This window comes from Littorina saxatilis, linkage group LG17 (genome assembly GCF_037325665.1).
Source record: "Littorina saxatilis isolate snail1 linkage group LG17, US_GU_Lsax_2.0, whole genome shotgun sequence".
NCBI lineage: Eukaryota > Metazoa > Mollusca > Gastropoda > Littorinimorpha > Littorinidae > Littorina > Littorina saxatilis.
In genome coordinates this window covers 62,853,303-62,866,175 of record NC_090261.1, presented here as the reverse complement: position 1 = coordinate 62,866,175, position 12,873 = coordinate 62,853,303, and the positions used below count along the sequence as shown (strand labels likewise).

General features: G+C 50.3%; 1 protein-coding gene across 5 annotated transcripts in view; it reads right to left on the bottom strand.

The window, feature by feature from the left end:
* LOC138952069 (spectrin beta chain-like) overlaps positions 1–12,873 on the bottom strand; it is a 165,459-nt gene that overhangs the window by 88,014 nt on the left and 64,572 nt on the right. For all 5 annotated transcript variants that reach the window (XR_011451293.1, XM_070323641.1, XM_070323643.1 and 2 more), the window contains exons 20-21: positions 5,964–6,092; positions 2,183–2,299 (exon numbers count right to left, since the gene is read on the bottom strand). Coding sequence is in view for 4 of the 5 variants with exons in the window: in XM_070323641.1 (XP_070179742.1) it covers positions 2,183–2,299; positions 5,964–6,092 (246 nt within the window). In the remaining variant the exon portion in view is untranslated. The remainder of the gene's footprint in view (positions 1–2,182; positions 2,300–5,963; positions 6,093–12,873) is intronic.

Sequence of the window (12,873 nt, the reverse complement as noted above, 5' to 3'; positions counted from 1 at the left end):
CTGACCAAAACTCTGAAGTGCAGAACCACTAGCCAAGAATTGCCCAGCGACAGCGCTACCGGAAACCGGAACCGCCGAAGCGAAACCGGTAGTAGCGGACGAAGTCGGTGCATCACCGGAGCCGGAATAGCAGGGTCACTGCGACTGGAAACACCGATGTGCTGCCCTCCGCCGGAAATGCTCGCCGAAGCAAACCCCGAAGTGGAGAGCGACATTCCGTGGGTAGCCGCGACAGGAAACCCCGAGGGGAGACCGGAGGAGGCTACCACCTGCGTACTAGTGAGGGGAACAGCCGAAGCCGAACCGGAAGTAGCAGGCCGTTGACCGCTGACAACCTCTCCCAGGCCGAAAACGGACAAGGAAGCTGTTGCTGCCTGCCCCCCAGAGGCCGGAACAGCCGAAGCTGAACCCAGGGAGACAGACTGGCGCACGTCACCGCTCCCCCGCACAGACGCCACAGGGGCAGAATGCAGCCGAGGAGGAGTCGTCCGAAATCCCGGCGGAAACGCAGAAGCGAAACCAGGGAAAACAGGTATGTGAGAGCCCCCCAAAAATTGAGAACTCCCACTAACACCACCCAACGCCGGAGCGCTAGAGACGGGCGGTGCTGAGAGACCAAACTCCCCTGGGAAACCAGGTGAATCGGTCAACAGACCAGAACAGTCCGGTCCGATGTCAGCAGAAGTAATGGTGGCTGACGCACGAAGCCGAGAAAGAGACGAAACGTCCCCCACGCAAGGCGGTAGGGAAGCGACCGTCGAGCGAGCCGCGCTCCTTTCAGCCGAATGCATAGACTGCAAATCTTGCTTAAGCGCGGCAAACATGGACAAGAGTTCATCCCTAGTCACAACATCACTCGGCCGAGCAACAGGCGAGAGCGAAGGGGGTGACTGAAACACCCGTGCAGACGACGTAGAGTCGATAGACACGCGTGCAGACTCCTTAGTTGCGGGATCGAAAACCTGCACTACAGACGGCTTAGCCGGGGTAGAAGCTACCGAGGTTCGCGTCTTGGGCTTCGCTTTGGCTTTATCTTTATCTTTATCCTTCCCCTGGGAAGCGAGAAGAGAGACTTGCTTCGACTTGCTCTTCGAGCCCTTATCCGCCATAATGAAACGAAGTGCCAACGTAACACGTGGTGACAAAATTTCACAGGGAAGGCGAAAATTACAAACTGTCGAAATGCGTTGCGAAAACAAGAACGTTCTTACCAAGAAGAAGAGACGCAACGCAGAAAACCAAGGTCAAATGGCCTTCCACAAAGACCAAGGTCAAATGGCCTTCCACAAAGGCCAAGGTCAAATGGCCTTCCACAAAGGCCAAGGTCAAATGGCCTTCCACAAAGGTCAAGGTCAAATGGCCTTCCACAAAGGCCAAGGTCAAATGGCCTTCCACAAAGGCCAAGGCAAAAAATTGCCAGAGAACTACAACACGTCCTATCAGTAGTGTTGAAGTGGGTGGAAATGATGACCGGTAGCAGGGCTCGCGCATGCGCGGGGTTACCGGTAGGGGAGGTGACTCCTGTCCTTGACTATGGACTGGTTTTGTTTTGGGAGTTACCTCCCCCTGTACCAGGGTCGAGTACTACTTCAATACCTAAGCAATGAACTGAAGTTCATGCTATTTATGTGAGTTGACGTAAGAATATGTGATTGACTCCCTTGTTACCAAGGGCACGCGTACAGCGTTACCAGCACTGAACTAGGGTTAATTGCAATATGTGAGTTGGGTAAGATATGTAATTTAATTAATTTTTAAGCCTCCATGCTGAAATGCAATACCGAAGTCCGGCCTTCGACGAAGATTGCTTGGCCAAAATTTCAATCAATTTGATTGAAAAATGAAGGTGTGACAGTGCCGCCTCAACTTTTACGAAAAGCAGGATATGACGTCATAAAAGACATTTTTTTCGAAAAAATTAAAAAAAACGTCTGGGGATATCATACCCAGGAACTCTCATGTACAATTTCCTAAAGATTGGTCCAGTAGTTTACTCTGAATCGCTCTACACACGCACACACACCACGACCCTCGTCTCGATTCCCCCTCAAAAAAGAAGAAAATACATTCATACAATGTCTTTCCTCCGTCTCCTAGCTTCTCACCCAGAGGTCAGAGGTCATAATCCTGTTGTTTGACATCCATCAAAGTAAATTTATCTCCACAAAGCCCTCAAACTTACCATGTCTTTGAGGTCGAGCCAGACATTGTTGATCTCCGCAATCTTCTCTCTGATGGCCTGAGCCTCCTCCGGTTTCTCTCCCTCCAGACGATCCGCCTCATTCTGCAGTGACTCCAGCTGCACACAAGTCATTGACACACTGAAAGCTAGCACTGACTTCAACACTGACAGCTGCACACAAGTCATTCACACACTGAAACGTAGCACTGACTTTAACACTGACAGCTGCACACAAGTCATTCACACACTGAAACTTAGCACTGATTTCAACACTGACAGCTGCACACACGTCATTCACACACTGAAACCTAACAATGACTTCAACACTGACTTCAACACTGACAGTTGCACACAAGTCATTCACACACTGAAACCTAACACTGACTTCAACACTGACAGTTGCACACAAGTCATTCACACACTGAAACCTAGCACTGACTTCAACACTGACAGTTGCACACAAGTCATTCACACACTGAAACCTAACACTGATTTCAACACTGACAGTTGCACACAAGTCATTCACACACTGAAACCTAACACTGACATCAACACTGACAGTTGCACACTAGTCATTCACACACTGAAACCTAACAATGACTTCAACACTGACTTCAACACTGACAGTTGCACACAAGTCATTCACACACTGAAACCTAGCACTGACTTCAACACTGACAGTTGCACACAAGTCATTCACACACTGAAACCTAACACTGACTTCAACACTGACAGTTGCACACAAGTCATTCACACACTGAAACCTAACACTGACATTAACACTGACAGTTGCACACAAGTCATTCACACACTGAAACCCAGCACTGACTTCACTGACTTCAACACTGACTTCAACATTGACTTCAACACTGACAGTTGCACACAAGTCATTCACACACTGAAACCTAGCACTGATTTCAACACTGACAGTTGCACACAAGTCATTCACACACTGAAACCTAACAATGACTTCAACACTGACTTCAACACTGACAGTTGCACACAAGTCATTCACACACTGAAACCTAGCACTGATTTCAACACTGACAGTTGCACACAAGTCATTCACACGCTGAAACCTAACAATGACTTCAACACTGATTTCAACACTGACAGTTGCACACAAGTCATTCACACACTGAAACCTAACAATGACTTCAACATTGACTTCAACACTGACAGTTGCACACAAGTCATTCACACACTGAAACCTAACAATAACTTCAACACTGACTTCAACACTGACAGTTGCACACACGTCATTCACACACTGAAACCTAACAATGACTTCAACACTGACATCAACACTGACAGTTGCACACAAGTCATTCACACACTGAAACCTAACACTCACTTCAACACTGACAGTTGCACACACGTCATTCACACACTGAAACCTAACATTGACTTCAACACTGACATCAACACTGACAGTTGCACACACGTCATTCACACACTGAAACCTAGCACTGACTTCAACACTGACATCAACACTGACAGTTGCATACACGTCATTCACACACTGAAATCTAGCACTGACATTCTAACACTGACAGTTGCACACAAGTCATTCACACACTGACTTCCACACTGACTTCAACACTGATTTCAACACTGACAGCTGCACACAAGTCATTCAAACACTGAAACCTAGCACTGACTTCAACCCCGATTTCAACACTGAGAGCTGCACACAAGTCATTCACACACCTGAAACGTAGCACTGACTTTAACACTGACAGCTGCATACAAGTCATTCACACACTGAAACCTAGCACTGATTTCAACACTGACAGCTACACACACGTCATTCACACACTGAAACCTAACAATGACTTCAACACTGACTTCAACACTGACAGTTGCACACAAGTCATTCACACACTGAAACCTAACAATGACTTCAACACTGACTTCAACACTGACAGTTGCACACAAGTCATTCACACACTGAAACATAACACTGACATCAACACTGACAGTTGCACACTAGTCATTCACACACTGAAACCTAACACTGATTTCAACACTGACAGTTGCACACTAGTCATTCACACACTGAAACCTAGCACTGACTTTAACACTGACAGCTGCATACAAGTCATTCACACACTGAAACCTAGCACTGATTTCAACACTGTCAGTTGCACACAAGTCATTCACACACTGAAACATAACACTGACATCAACACTGACAGTTGCACACAAGTCATTCACACACTGAAACCTAACACTGACATCAACACTGACAGTTGCACACTAGTCATTCACACACTGAAACCTAGCACTGACTTCACCGACTTCAACACTGACTTCAACATTTACTTTAACAGTGACAGTTGCACACAAGTCATTCACACACTGAAACCTGGCACTGATTTCAACACTGACAGTTGCACACAAGTTATTCACCCACTGAAACCTAGCACTGACTTCAACACTGACAGTTGCACACAAGTCATTCACACACTGAAACCTACCACTGACTTCAACACTGACAGTTAAAAACAAGTCATTCACACACTGAAACCTACTACTGATTTCAACACTGACAGCTGCACACAAGTCATTCACACACTGAAACCTAACACTGACTTTAACACTGACAGTTGTACACAAGTCATTGACACACTGAAACCTAACACTGACTTGAACACTGACAGCTGCACACAAGTCATTCACACACTGAAACTTAGCACTGACTTCAACCCCAATTTCGACACTGACAGCTGCACACAAGTCATTCACACACTGAAACGTAGCACTGACTTTTACACTGACGGCTGCATACAAGTCACAGGCATGGGAATTGAAAATTGTAAAAAAGGCTGAAGTTGACGGCGCGAAGCGCAAAGCCTTACTTGGGGGGTCCGGGGGCATGCCCCCCCGGAAAAAAAATTCTCCAAAGAACCCAGATGGTGCAATCTGGTGTCATCTGAGCTCCAAGTTTGCCATTAAATTCTGTTTTTAGAATCAGAGTTTTTAGTACCAATTTTTGCTTTTTTGAAGAAAAAAAATATATACATGTATTATATGGTTTAAATTTGTTAAAAAATTGATCTGTTGAGACAAACAGGAAAATGTAACTTGTAACACAATCTGTGCAATCTGGTTTACTTTCAAACATAAAAGTTCAAGTAACTGAGGCGGGCGGTAGCAGTGCGTGAACAAAGTACGGAAAGTTTTCGCGGGCTTTTGCGCAAAGGCAAAAGTAACCAGTGCTTTTTTTGTGTGCCTCCCCCCTTTATTTTTTCGGCGGAACAGAAAAAAATTCGGCGGACAATTCCCATGCCTGAAGTCATTTACACACTGAAACCTAGCACTGATTTCAACACTGACAGCTGCACACAAGTCATTCACACACTGAAACCTAACACTGACCTCAACACTGACTTCAACACTGACAGTTGCACACAAGTCATTCACACACTGAAACATAACACTGACTTCAACACTGACAGATGCATACAAGTCATTCACACACTGAAACCTTGCACTGATTTCAACACTGACAGCTGCACACACGTCATTCACACACTGAAACCTAGCACCGACTTCAACACTGACAGCTGCACACAAGTCATTCACACACTGAAACCTAGCACCGACTTCAACACTGACAGCTGCACACAAGTCATTTATACCTGAAACCTAGCCACTGATTTCAATACGGACAGCATCAGACTTTACCCTACCCCCGCCACCCCCCCCCCCCCCCCCCAAAAAAAAAAAAAACACCACCAAACCCACACAAATAAAAACAAAGAAATGTAGGTCTTACCTTGGCTTGGATAGCAGCAAGGTCACGCTCCATGGTGCTGAGCCGTCGCTGCAAGGTCATGACACCAGCAAGGTCGTTGCCAAGCTCGTCAGTTGATTCAATCAGCTTGGCCTTCTCATGGATCCAGCCCTGCCATCAAGAGTGCAGCACTTTTAGGCACAACTATCTTAAAGGCAGAGTAAGCCTCCCGTAAACCATCACAGATACGGTCAGGCTTTTACACACAGTACAAACACCCTTTCATTTAAACACTCACCAATTGAGAACATCCTAGGTGCCCTCCGTAAAGAGCGAACAATTTTCAAAGAATTTATTTTTGCGTGGTTTATCTTACCCCTGAGCCATCGTGAACCCGTGTGATCCAGTTTTCCCCCTTTTCACAATGCAGTCGTCATAGTTAGTCATTTGAATGCGACTCGACGTGAGCTTATCTACAATAGCACGTTTTTTATGCACGAAACAACGGCTGTGGTTCACAAGAACTCTAGCGATGGCTTTTGACTGTTGAGAGGAACGGCGATTTGCACTGATAAACCGGGCCGTCGTCTGCTACGACCCTTGCGTGACCCTGCTTCCGGGCTTTTCTTTTTTTAAACTTTCACAACTTCGAATTGTTCTGATCTTGTCTTGATGAAAAACGAATTCTTTTATGATTAAAGAATGTTTGTGTAACAAGCTGTCAATTTATTATTTAGATTTTAAAAGTTAGGTCTAGCGCAAAAATGAGGCGCCATTGTTCTTCAGGGCCAAGTCCACGAAAATAAATTCTTGGAAAATGTCTCATGCTCGACAGAAAGCAGCCAGGATGTTCCCGTTCGGTGAGCGTTCAAATGGAAGTATGCTTGTACTGTATTTAGACGCTCGGGGAGTTCTGTGATGGTTTACGGGAGGCTTACTGTGCCTTTAACTTGTAACTACTGTCAAGAGTGCAGCACTTTACGGCACAACTATCTTCACTTGTAACTACTGTCAACAGTGCAGCACTTTAGGCACAACTATCTTAACTTGTTACTACTGTCAAGAGTGCAGCACTTTACGGCACAACTATCTTAACTTGTTACTACTGTCAACAGTGCAGTACTTTAGGCACAACTATCTTAACTTGTTACTACTGTCAAGAGTGCAGCACTTTACGGCACAACTATCTTAACTTGTTACTACTGTCAACAGTGCAGCACTTTAGGCACAACTATCTTAACTTGTTACTACTGTCAACAGTGCAGCACTTTAGGCACAACTATCTTAACTTGTTACTACTGTCAACAGTGCAGCACTTTAGACACAACTATCTTAACTTGTTACTACTGTCAACAGTGCAGCACTTTAGGCACAACTATCTTAACTTGTTACTACTGTCAACAGTGCAGCACTTTAGGCACAACTATCTTAACTTGTTACTACTGTCAACAGTGCAGCACTTTAGACACAACTATCTTAACTTGTTACTACTGTCAACAGTGCAGCACTTTAGGCACAACTATCTTAACTTGTTACTACTGTCAACAGTGCAGCACTTTAGGCACAACTATCTTAACTTGTTACTACTGTCAACAGTGCAGCACTTTAGACACAACTATCTTAACTGGTTACTACTGTCAACAGTGCAGCACTTTAGGCACAACTGTAAGGCTTCTTTTTAAGCCTACTGTCTATATGATACTTACCGAGACAGTACTATTCTTGCACATTATCTATTATAAGCCGAAAAAATTGGACAAAACGCTGAGTGGGTACAATTATCTCCCATAACCATGCGCCACCGTGGATCCCAAGCACTGTCCGAGTGCTTCCCCCTTACAGGATGTAGGTGGCGCGTCCTCTTTCTTTATGAGCTGCAGACCCTCAAAAAGCCCATAACATATCAAGAGGGGAGGCGGGAGGGAAACTCTAATAGTACTGTCTCGGTAAGTATCATATAGACAGTAGGCTTAAAAAGAAGCCTTACAGTCAATATAACACTTACCTCGACAGTACTATTCTTGCACAGAATACCAGAGTGGTGTGAGGGTGATATGTAGAGTATTAAACTCCTTAATCAAAATCACTTAAATCCAAGGATTAAGATACCCAGGCAATTTTCGAACAGTACTACCGTAAAAGAAAATATACCCAAGAAACATACCTTAGACTGACGTGACCATGCTAGCAACCACTGCTGTGTGGTGAACTCAATGTCAAAGTCCAGGCCACTCAAAGCTTGAATACCACTGAGTCTACGGCAAGTGGCTAAAGCGATGAGGAACAATTAGTCTTAAAAATCAGCAACTTGATACTGATGCCTGCCAGGGGTTCAAACTCATTGCTACGCAGGAGTTTGAGGACCAGAAAGACATCCCCCTTGGGAAATGAAACCAGAGGTTTAGACACCGCTGCATTGCTAATACCCGAAAGGACATTAGCGATGAGGGAGGACCTGATCAAGTGTTCAGTTCTGCGACCAGTAGCGGCCGCAATCGTGGAAGCGATGGCAGATCTGTATCCAAGAAGAGTCTTAGAAGAAAGACTCTTCTTTTGATACACTTCCACCAGGAAGTTGGCCAAGTCCTGTGTTGAGGGATAAAGCGGCTTTATCCCCTTGGACAAGGCGAAGGTGGCCCAAGCTCTCCAGCGTAAGTCGTAGAGCTGATTAGTTGATCGCCTCTTAGCGTTCAAGGAAAACTCTACTGAACTCTTGTGCAATCCTAGTGCAAGCAGTTTGGAGCGCACAAGAGCCATGCGGTCAAGCACAGACTCTCTGGACGTGGATGAGGGAGGCATGATCGAGGCTGGAGCAGACCTCCCCCGTCCAGATCCAGAGGTAGAGGGTCTACGTGGGTGAGACCGCGAAGATCTGGAAACCACGGAGCTGTTGGCCAGTAAGGCGCGACCAAAATCAGTCTTGGTCGTTCCTGCAGATATTTTGCCAGCACCCTCGGAATCAGAGATGTCGGGGGATAGGCGTAAGCATCGAGGAGCCTCCACAAGAGAGTGAATGCGTCCAAGTGGAACGCATTCATGTCTCGAAAGGGGCTGACGTACCTGGGAAGCCGAGCGCTGAATCGAGTTACGAACAGATCGATCAGAGGACGGTCCCACCTTGCCCACAGACGCTGTAGAACGTTGTGAGCGATGGTCCATTCTGTGGAGAGAACCTGATCGCCCCGACTGAGAATGTCGGCCAGGGCGTTCAGTTTCCCCGGAACGAACTGGACTGACATCCGGACCTGATTGGTCTGGCACCAGAGCAGAATCTCCTCCGCCAACAGGGAGAGGGACCGAGAATTGGTGCCCCCCTGGTGGCGAAGGTAAGCTAAGCATGTGGTGTTGTTGTCCCCGTTGAAAATCAGAGGGGCCAAGGACAGGCCGAATGGGAGGGCCCGAAACTCGAACACCGTGCCCTCCCAAACGAACCAGAGCAGATGTCGGTACCCCAGGGCCACCAGGATGTGGAAGTAAGCATCCTGGAGGTCCCAGACATGGCCCAATCGTTTGGCCGGATGGCCAACCGGACCGACGAAGGGGTTTCCATCTTGAACTTGCACCTGTGAAGGTACAAGTTCAAGGTGGAGAGGTCCAACACCGGCCTGAACCGGCCGTCCTTTTTGGGGACGGTGAACAGGCGGGAGCAGAACCCCAGAGAAGGCTGAGAAAGGGGGTAGACCGCCTTCTTCTCGACCAACGAGTTCACCTCGTCCTGAAGAGCCTGCCATCTGGCAGGCTCTCGAGGAGGGGGGAACGTCCAAGGTAGAGCGGACAATGGAGGTTGTGACGACAGCGGTAGAGAAAACCCCGACCACACCACCCTCAAGAAAAACTGGTTGGAGACCAGTCTGCCCCACATGCCGCGGGCCCGAAAAAAGGAAACCGCCGGACGAAAGAGGGGCAACTTGAGGGGGCGTCAACGTAGGGCCGGGACTCACTGAAAATTCTGCTGGCGGGCAGGCGCAGGCTTGCGACCACCCCCCCTGGTGGTGCTGCTTCCCCTTACCTGTCTGAGCACCCTTCGTCTTGCTTGGGAACGCAACAGGCGCCTAAGAGGAGGAAGAAGGAGGCAGTGAAACTGGCTTCTTCTTCTTCTTCTGAGGCTGGGAGCTGGAGGTGACTGTAGCACTTCTCTTACTCCCCGCCGCCGTCGCCGAAGCAGCGAGGCCAACCATCAGAGAATCAGTGTTCCTCTGGCGTGTGGACTCCACCACAGAACGAACAGTGTCCGGATGAAAGAGGGAAGAAGGCTGAGGAAACGTGTTCCTCAGACTCTTCCTCATATCCGGAGGCACTATAGAAGTAGGCAGAAAATGATCACGGAACAGGGCCAATAAAGTGGACCCGTGTTCCAATGGCCAATTCTGCCGCAGACGTCACGCACGATCGCACGGCATGCAAAGCCCGATCCACTCGAACCGTGTCAAGGACCCGAGTGGAATCGGACTCTGCCCGATTGGGAGGGTCCAACAGTGTGGACAGCGTGCTCATCCATGTCAAGGCCTGTGATTGGGCCTCGACTGTGGAAGAAACGGTGGCCTCAAGATTGTGGAACGAAGCAGAGCTCAGTTCCACCTTCTTGACCGAAGGCACCTCCCCAACGAACACATCACCGTCAGTCCCACCCTAAACACTCGAAGTCTGGAAAGGGAGAGTTCGAGAGTCAAAGGGAAAAGGGAGGGACGAAACAGATTGGACACGAGGAAACAGTGGAGGTGCGCCTCCCGAAGGAAAGCATGGCACTGAACCCGCGTCCTCCCGAGGAACATAGGTCGCGTTTGCACGTGAATCTGTACTCCTCAGGCGATGTGCTGCCGCTTCCACCGTGGCACTTAGACTAGGGTGGAACGCGAATTGCCGGCGGCCGGATCGTTCATAAAACGAGCCGCCGGCAGACGCGGCGTGAGCCTCCCGCGCCCGGGCCGAAGCGGACTCAAAGGACGAGAGGGCGTCTCAGGGAAGGACGTCCTGAAACTGTTCAAACGTCCTTCTAGCTGTGCGAGGACGAGCCTCCTGCCTCTCGTCCTCAGACCCCGGGTCCACGTCCTGTGTGTCAACACTAGACGACAGACGCTTAAGAGAGGCATCCGTGACGTCAAGACGCCGCGTGATGTCTGTCATGTACTGTTGGAAAGTACGAAGCATAGCTTCGGAAGTTCCATCAGAAACCGGCAAGGGTAGAGGTTCAGTGTTAACCTCAGGGCGACCCTGATCCTCCTCCCTATCGTCCTCCGACTCACTCTCCTCTTCACTTCCCGACAACTCCTCAAAAGCAGGAGTGTAGGGAGCTTGAGGGGGAAGAGCCGAAAGCGATGAAGCAGGCTGTGAAGAAACGCCCACAGAAGCAAGAGGCCGCGAAGACCCCTGCCCCAAAGACGAAACGTCTCCAGCAGCCGAAGGGGGAGAAAAACAACAACCCTGCGACTGTTGGGTCAGCCCAGCCAACGAACCCCCGCCATTTATAGACTGAACAGGAACCCATGGGGTCTGATCAGAAAAGAAATGGTCCGGTCCGGTCGGGGGTGCCGATCCGGTCCGGTAGGGTGGTCCGGTCCGGTGCCGTACCATCCGGAGGTCCCGTTCAGCACCGAACCATCGTACCCACAGAAGTGTTCGGGTGGTTAGGTCCGGACGTGGACATACCGTACCATCCGGACCCGTAGGTCCGGTGGTCCGGTTCGGTGCCAGACCATCCAGACCAACAGAGGTGGTCGGGTGGTCCCGCACCGGACCATCCGGACCCGTAGGTCCGGACCCGTAGGTCCGGTACCATCCGGAGGTCCTGTTCGGCACCGAACCATCCGTACGCACAGAAGTGTTCGGGTGGTTCGGTCCGGGCGTGGACGTACGTACCGTACCATCCGGACCCGTAGGTCCGGTTCGGTGCCAGACCATCCGGACCAACAGAGGTGGTCGGGTGGTCCGGACCGGTCCGGTAGGGTGGTCCGGTGTTCCGGTCCGGTGTTCCGGTCCGGTCCCGTACCATCCGGAGGTCCCGTTCGGTACCGAACCATCCGTACCCACAGAAGTGTTCGGGTGGCTCGGTCCGGACGTGGACACACCGTACCATCCGGACCCGTAAGTCCGGTATGGTCCGGTTCGGTGCCAGACCATCCGGAACAACAGAGGTGGTCGGGTGGTCCGGTCCGGACCGGACCATCCGGACCCGTAGGTCCGGTCCGGTCACGTACCATCCGGAGGTCCCGCTCGGCACCGAACCACCCGTACCCACAGAAGTTTTCGGGTGGCTCGGTCCGGACGTGGACATACCGTACCATCCGGACCCGTAGGTCCGGTTCGGTGCCAGACCATCCGGACCAACAGAGGTGGTCGGGTGGTCCGGACCGATCCGGTAGGGTGGTCCGGTGTTCCGGTCCTGTCCCATACCATCCGGAGGTCCCGTACGGCACCGAACCATCCGTACCCACTGAAGTGTTCGGTCCGGACGTGGACCTACCGTACCATCCGGACCCGTAGGTCCGGTGGTCCGGTATGGTCCGGTTCGGTGACAGACCATCCGGACCAACAGAGGTGGTCGGGTGGTCCGGTACCGGACCATCCGAACCCGTAGATTCGGTCCGGTCCCGCACCATCCGGAGGTCCCGTTCGGTACCGAACCATCCGTACCCACAGAAGTGTTCGGGTGGCTCGGTCCGGACGTGGACATACCGTACCATCCGGACCCGTAGGTCCGGCATGGTCCGGTTCGGTGCCAGACCACCCGGACCAACAGAGGTGGTCGAGTGGTCCGGTCCCGACCGGACCACTGGTCCGGTACCGTACCCTCCGGACCCGTAGGTCCGGTGTGTTCCGGTTCGGTGCCAGACCACCCAGACCAACAGAGGTGGTCGGGTGGTCCGGTCCCGACCGAAACACTGGTCCCGTACCGTACCATCCGGACCCGTAGGTCCGGGGGGTCCGGCAAGGGCCAGAGGTACTGTCCCGCACC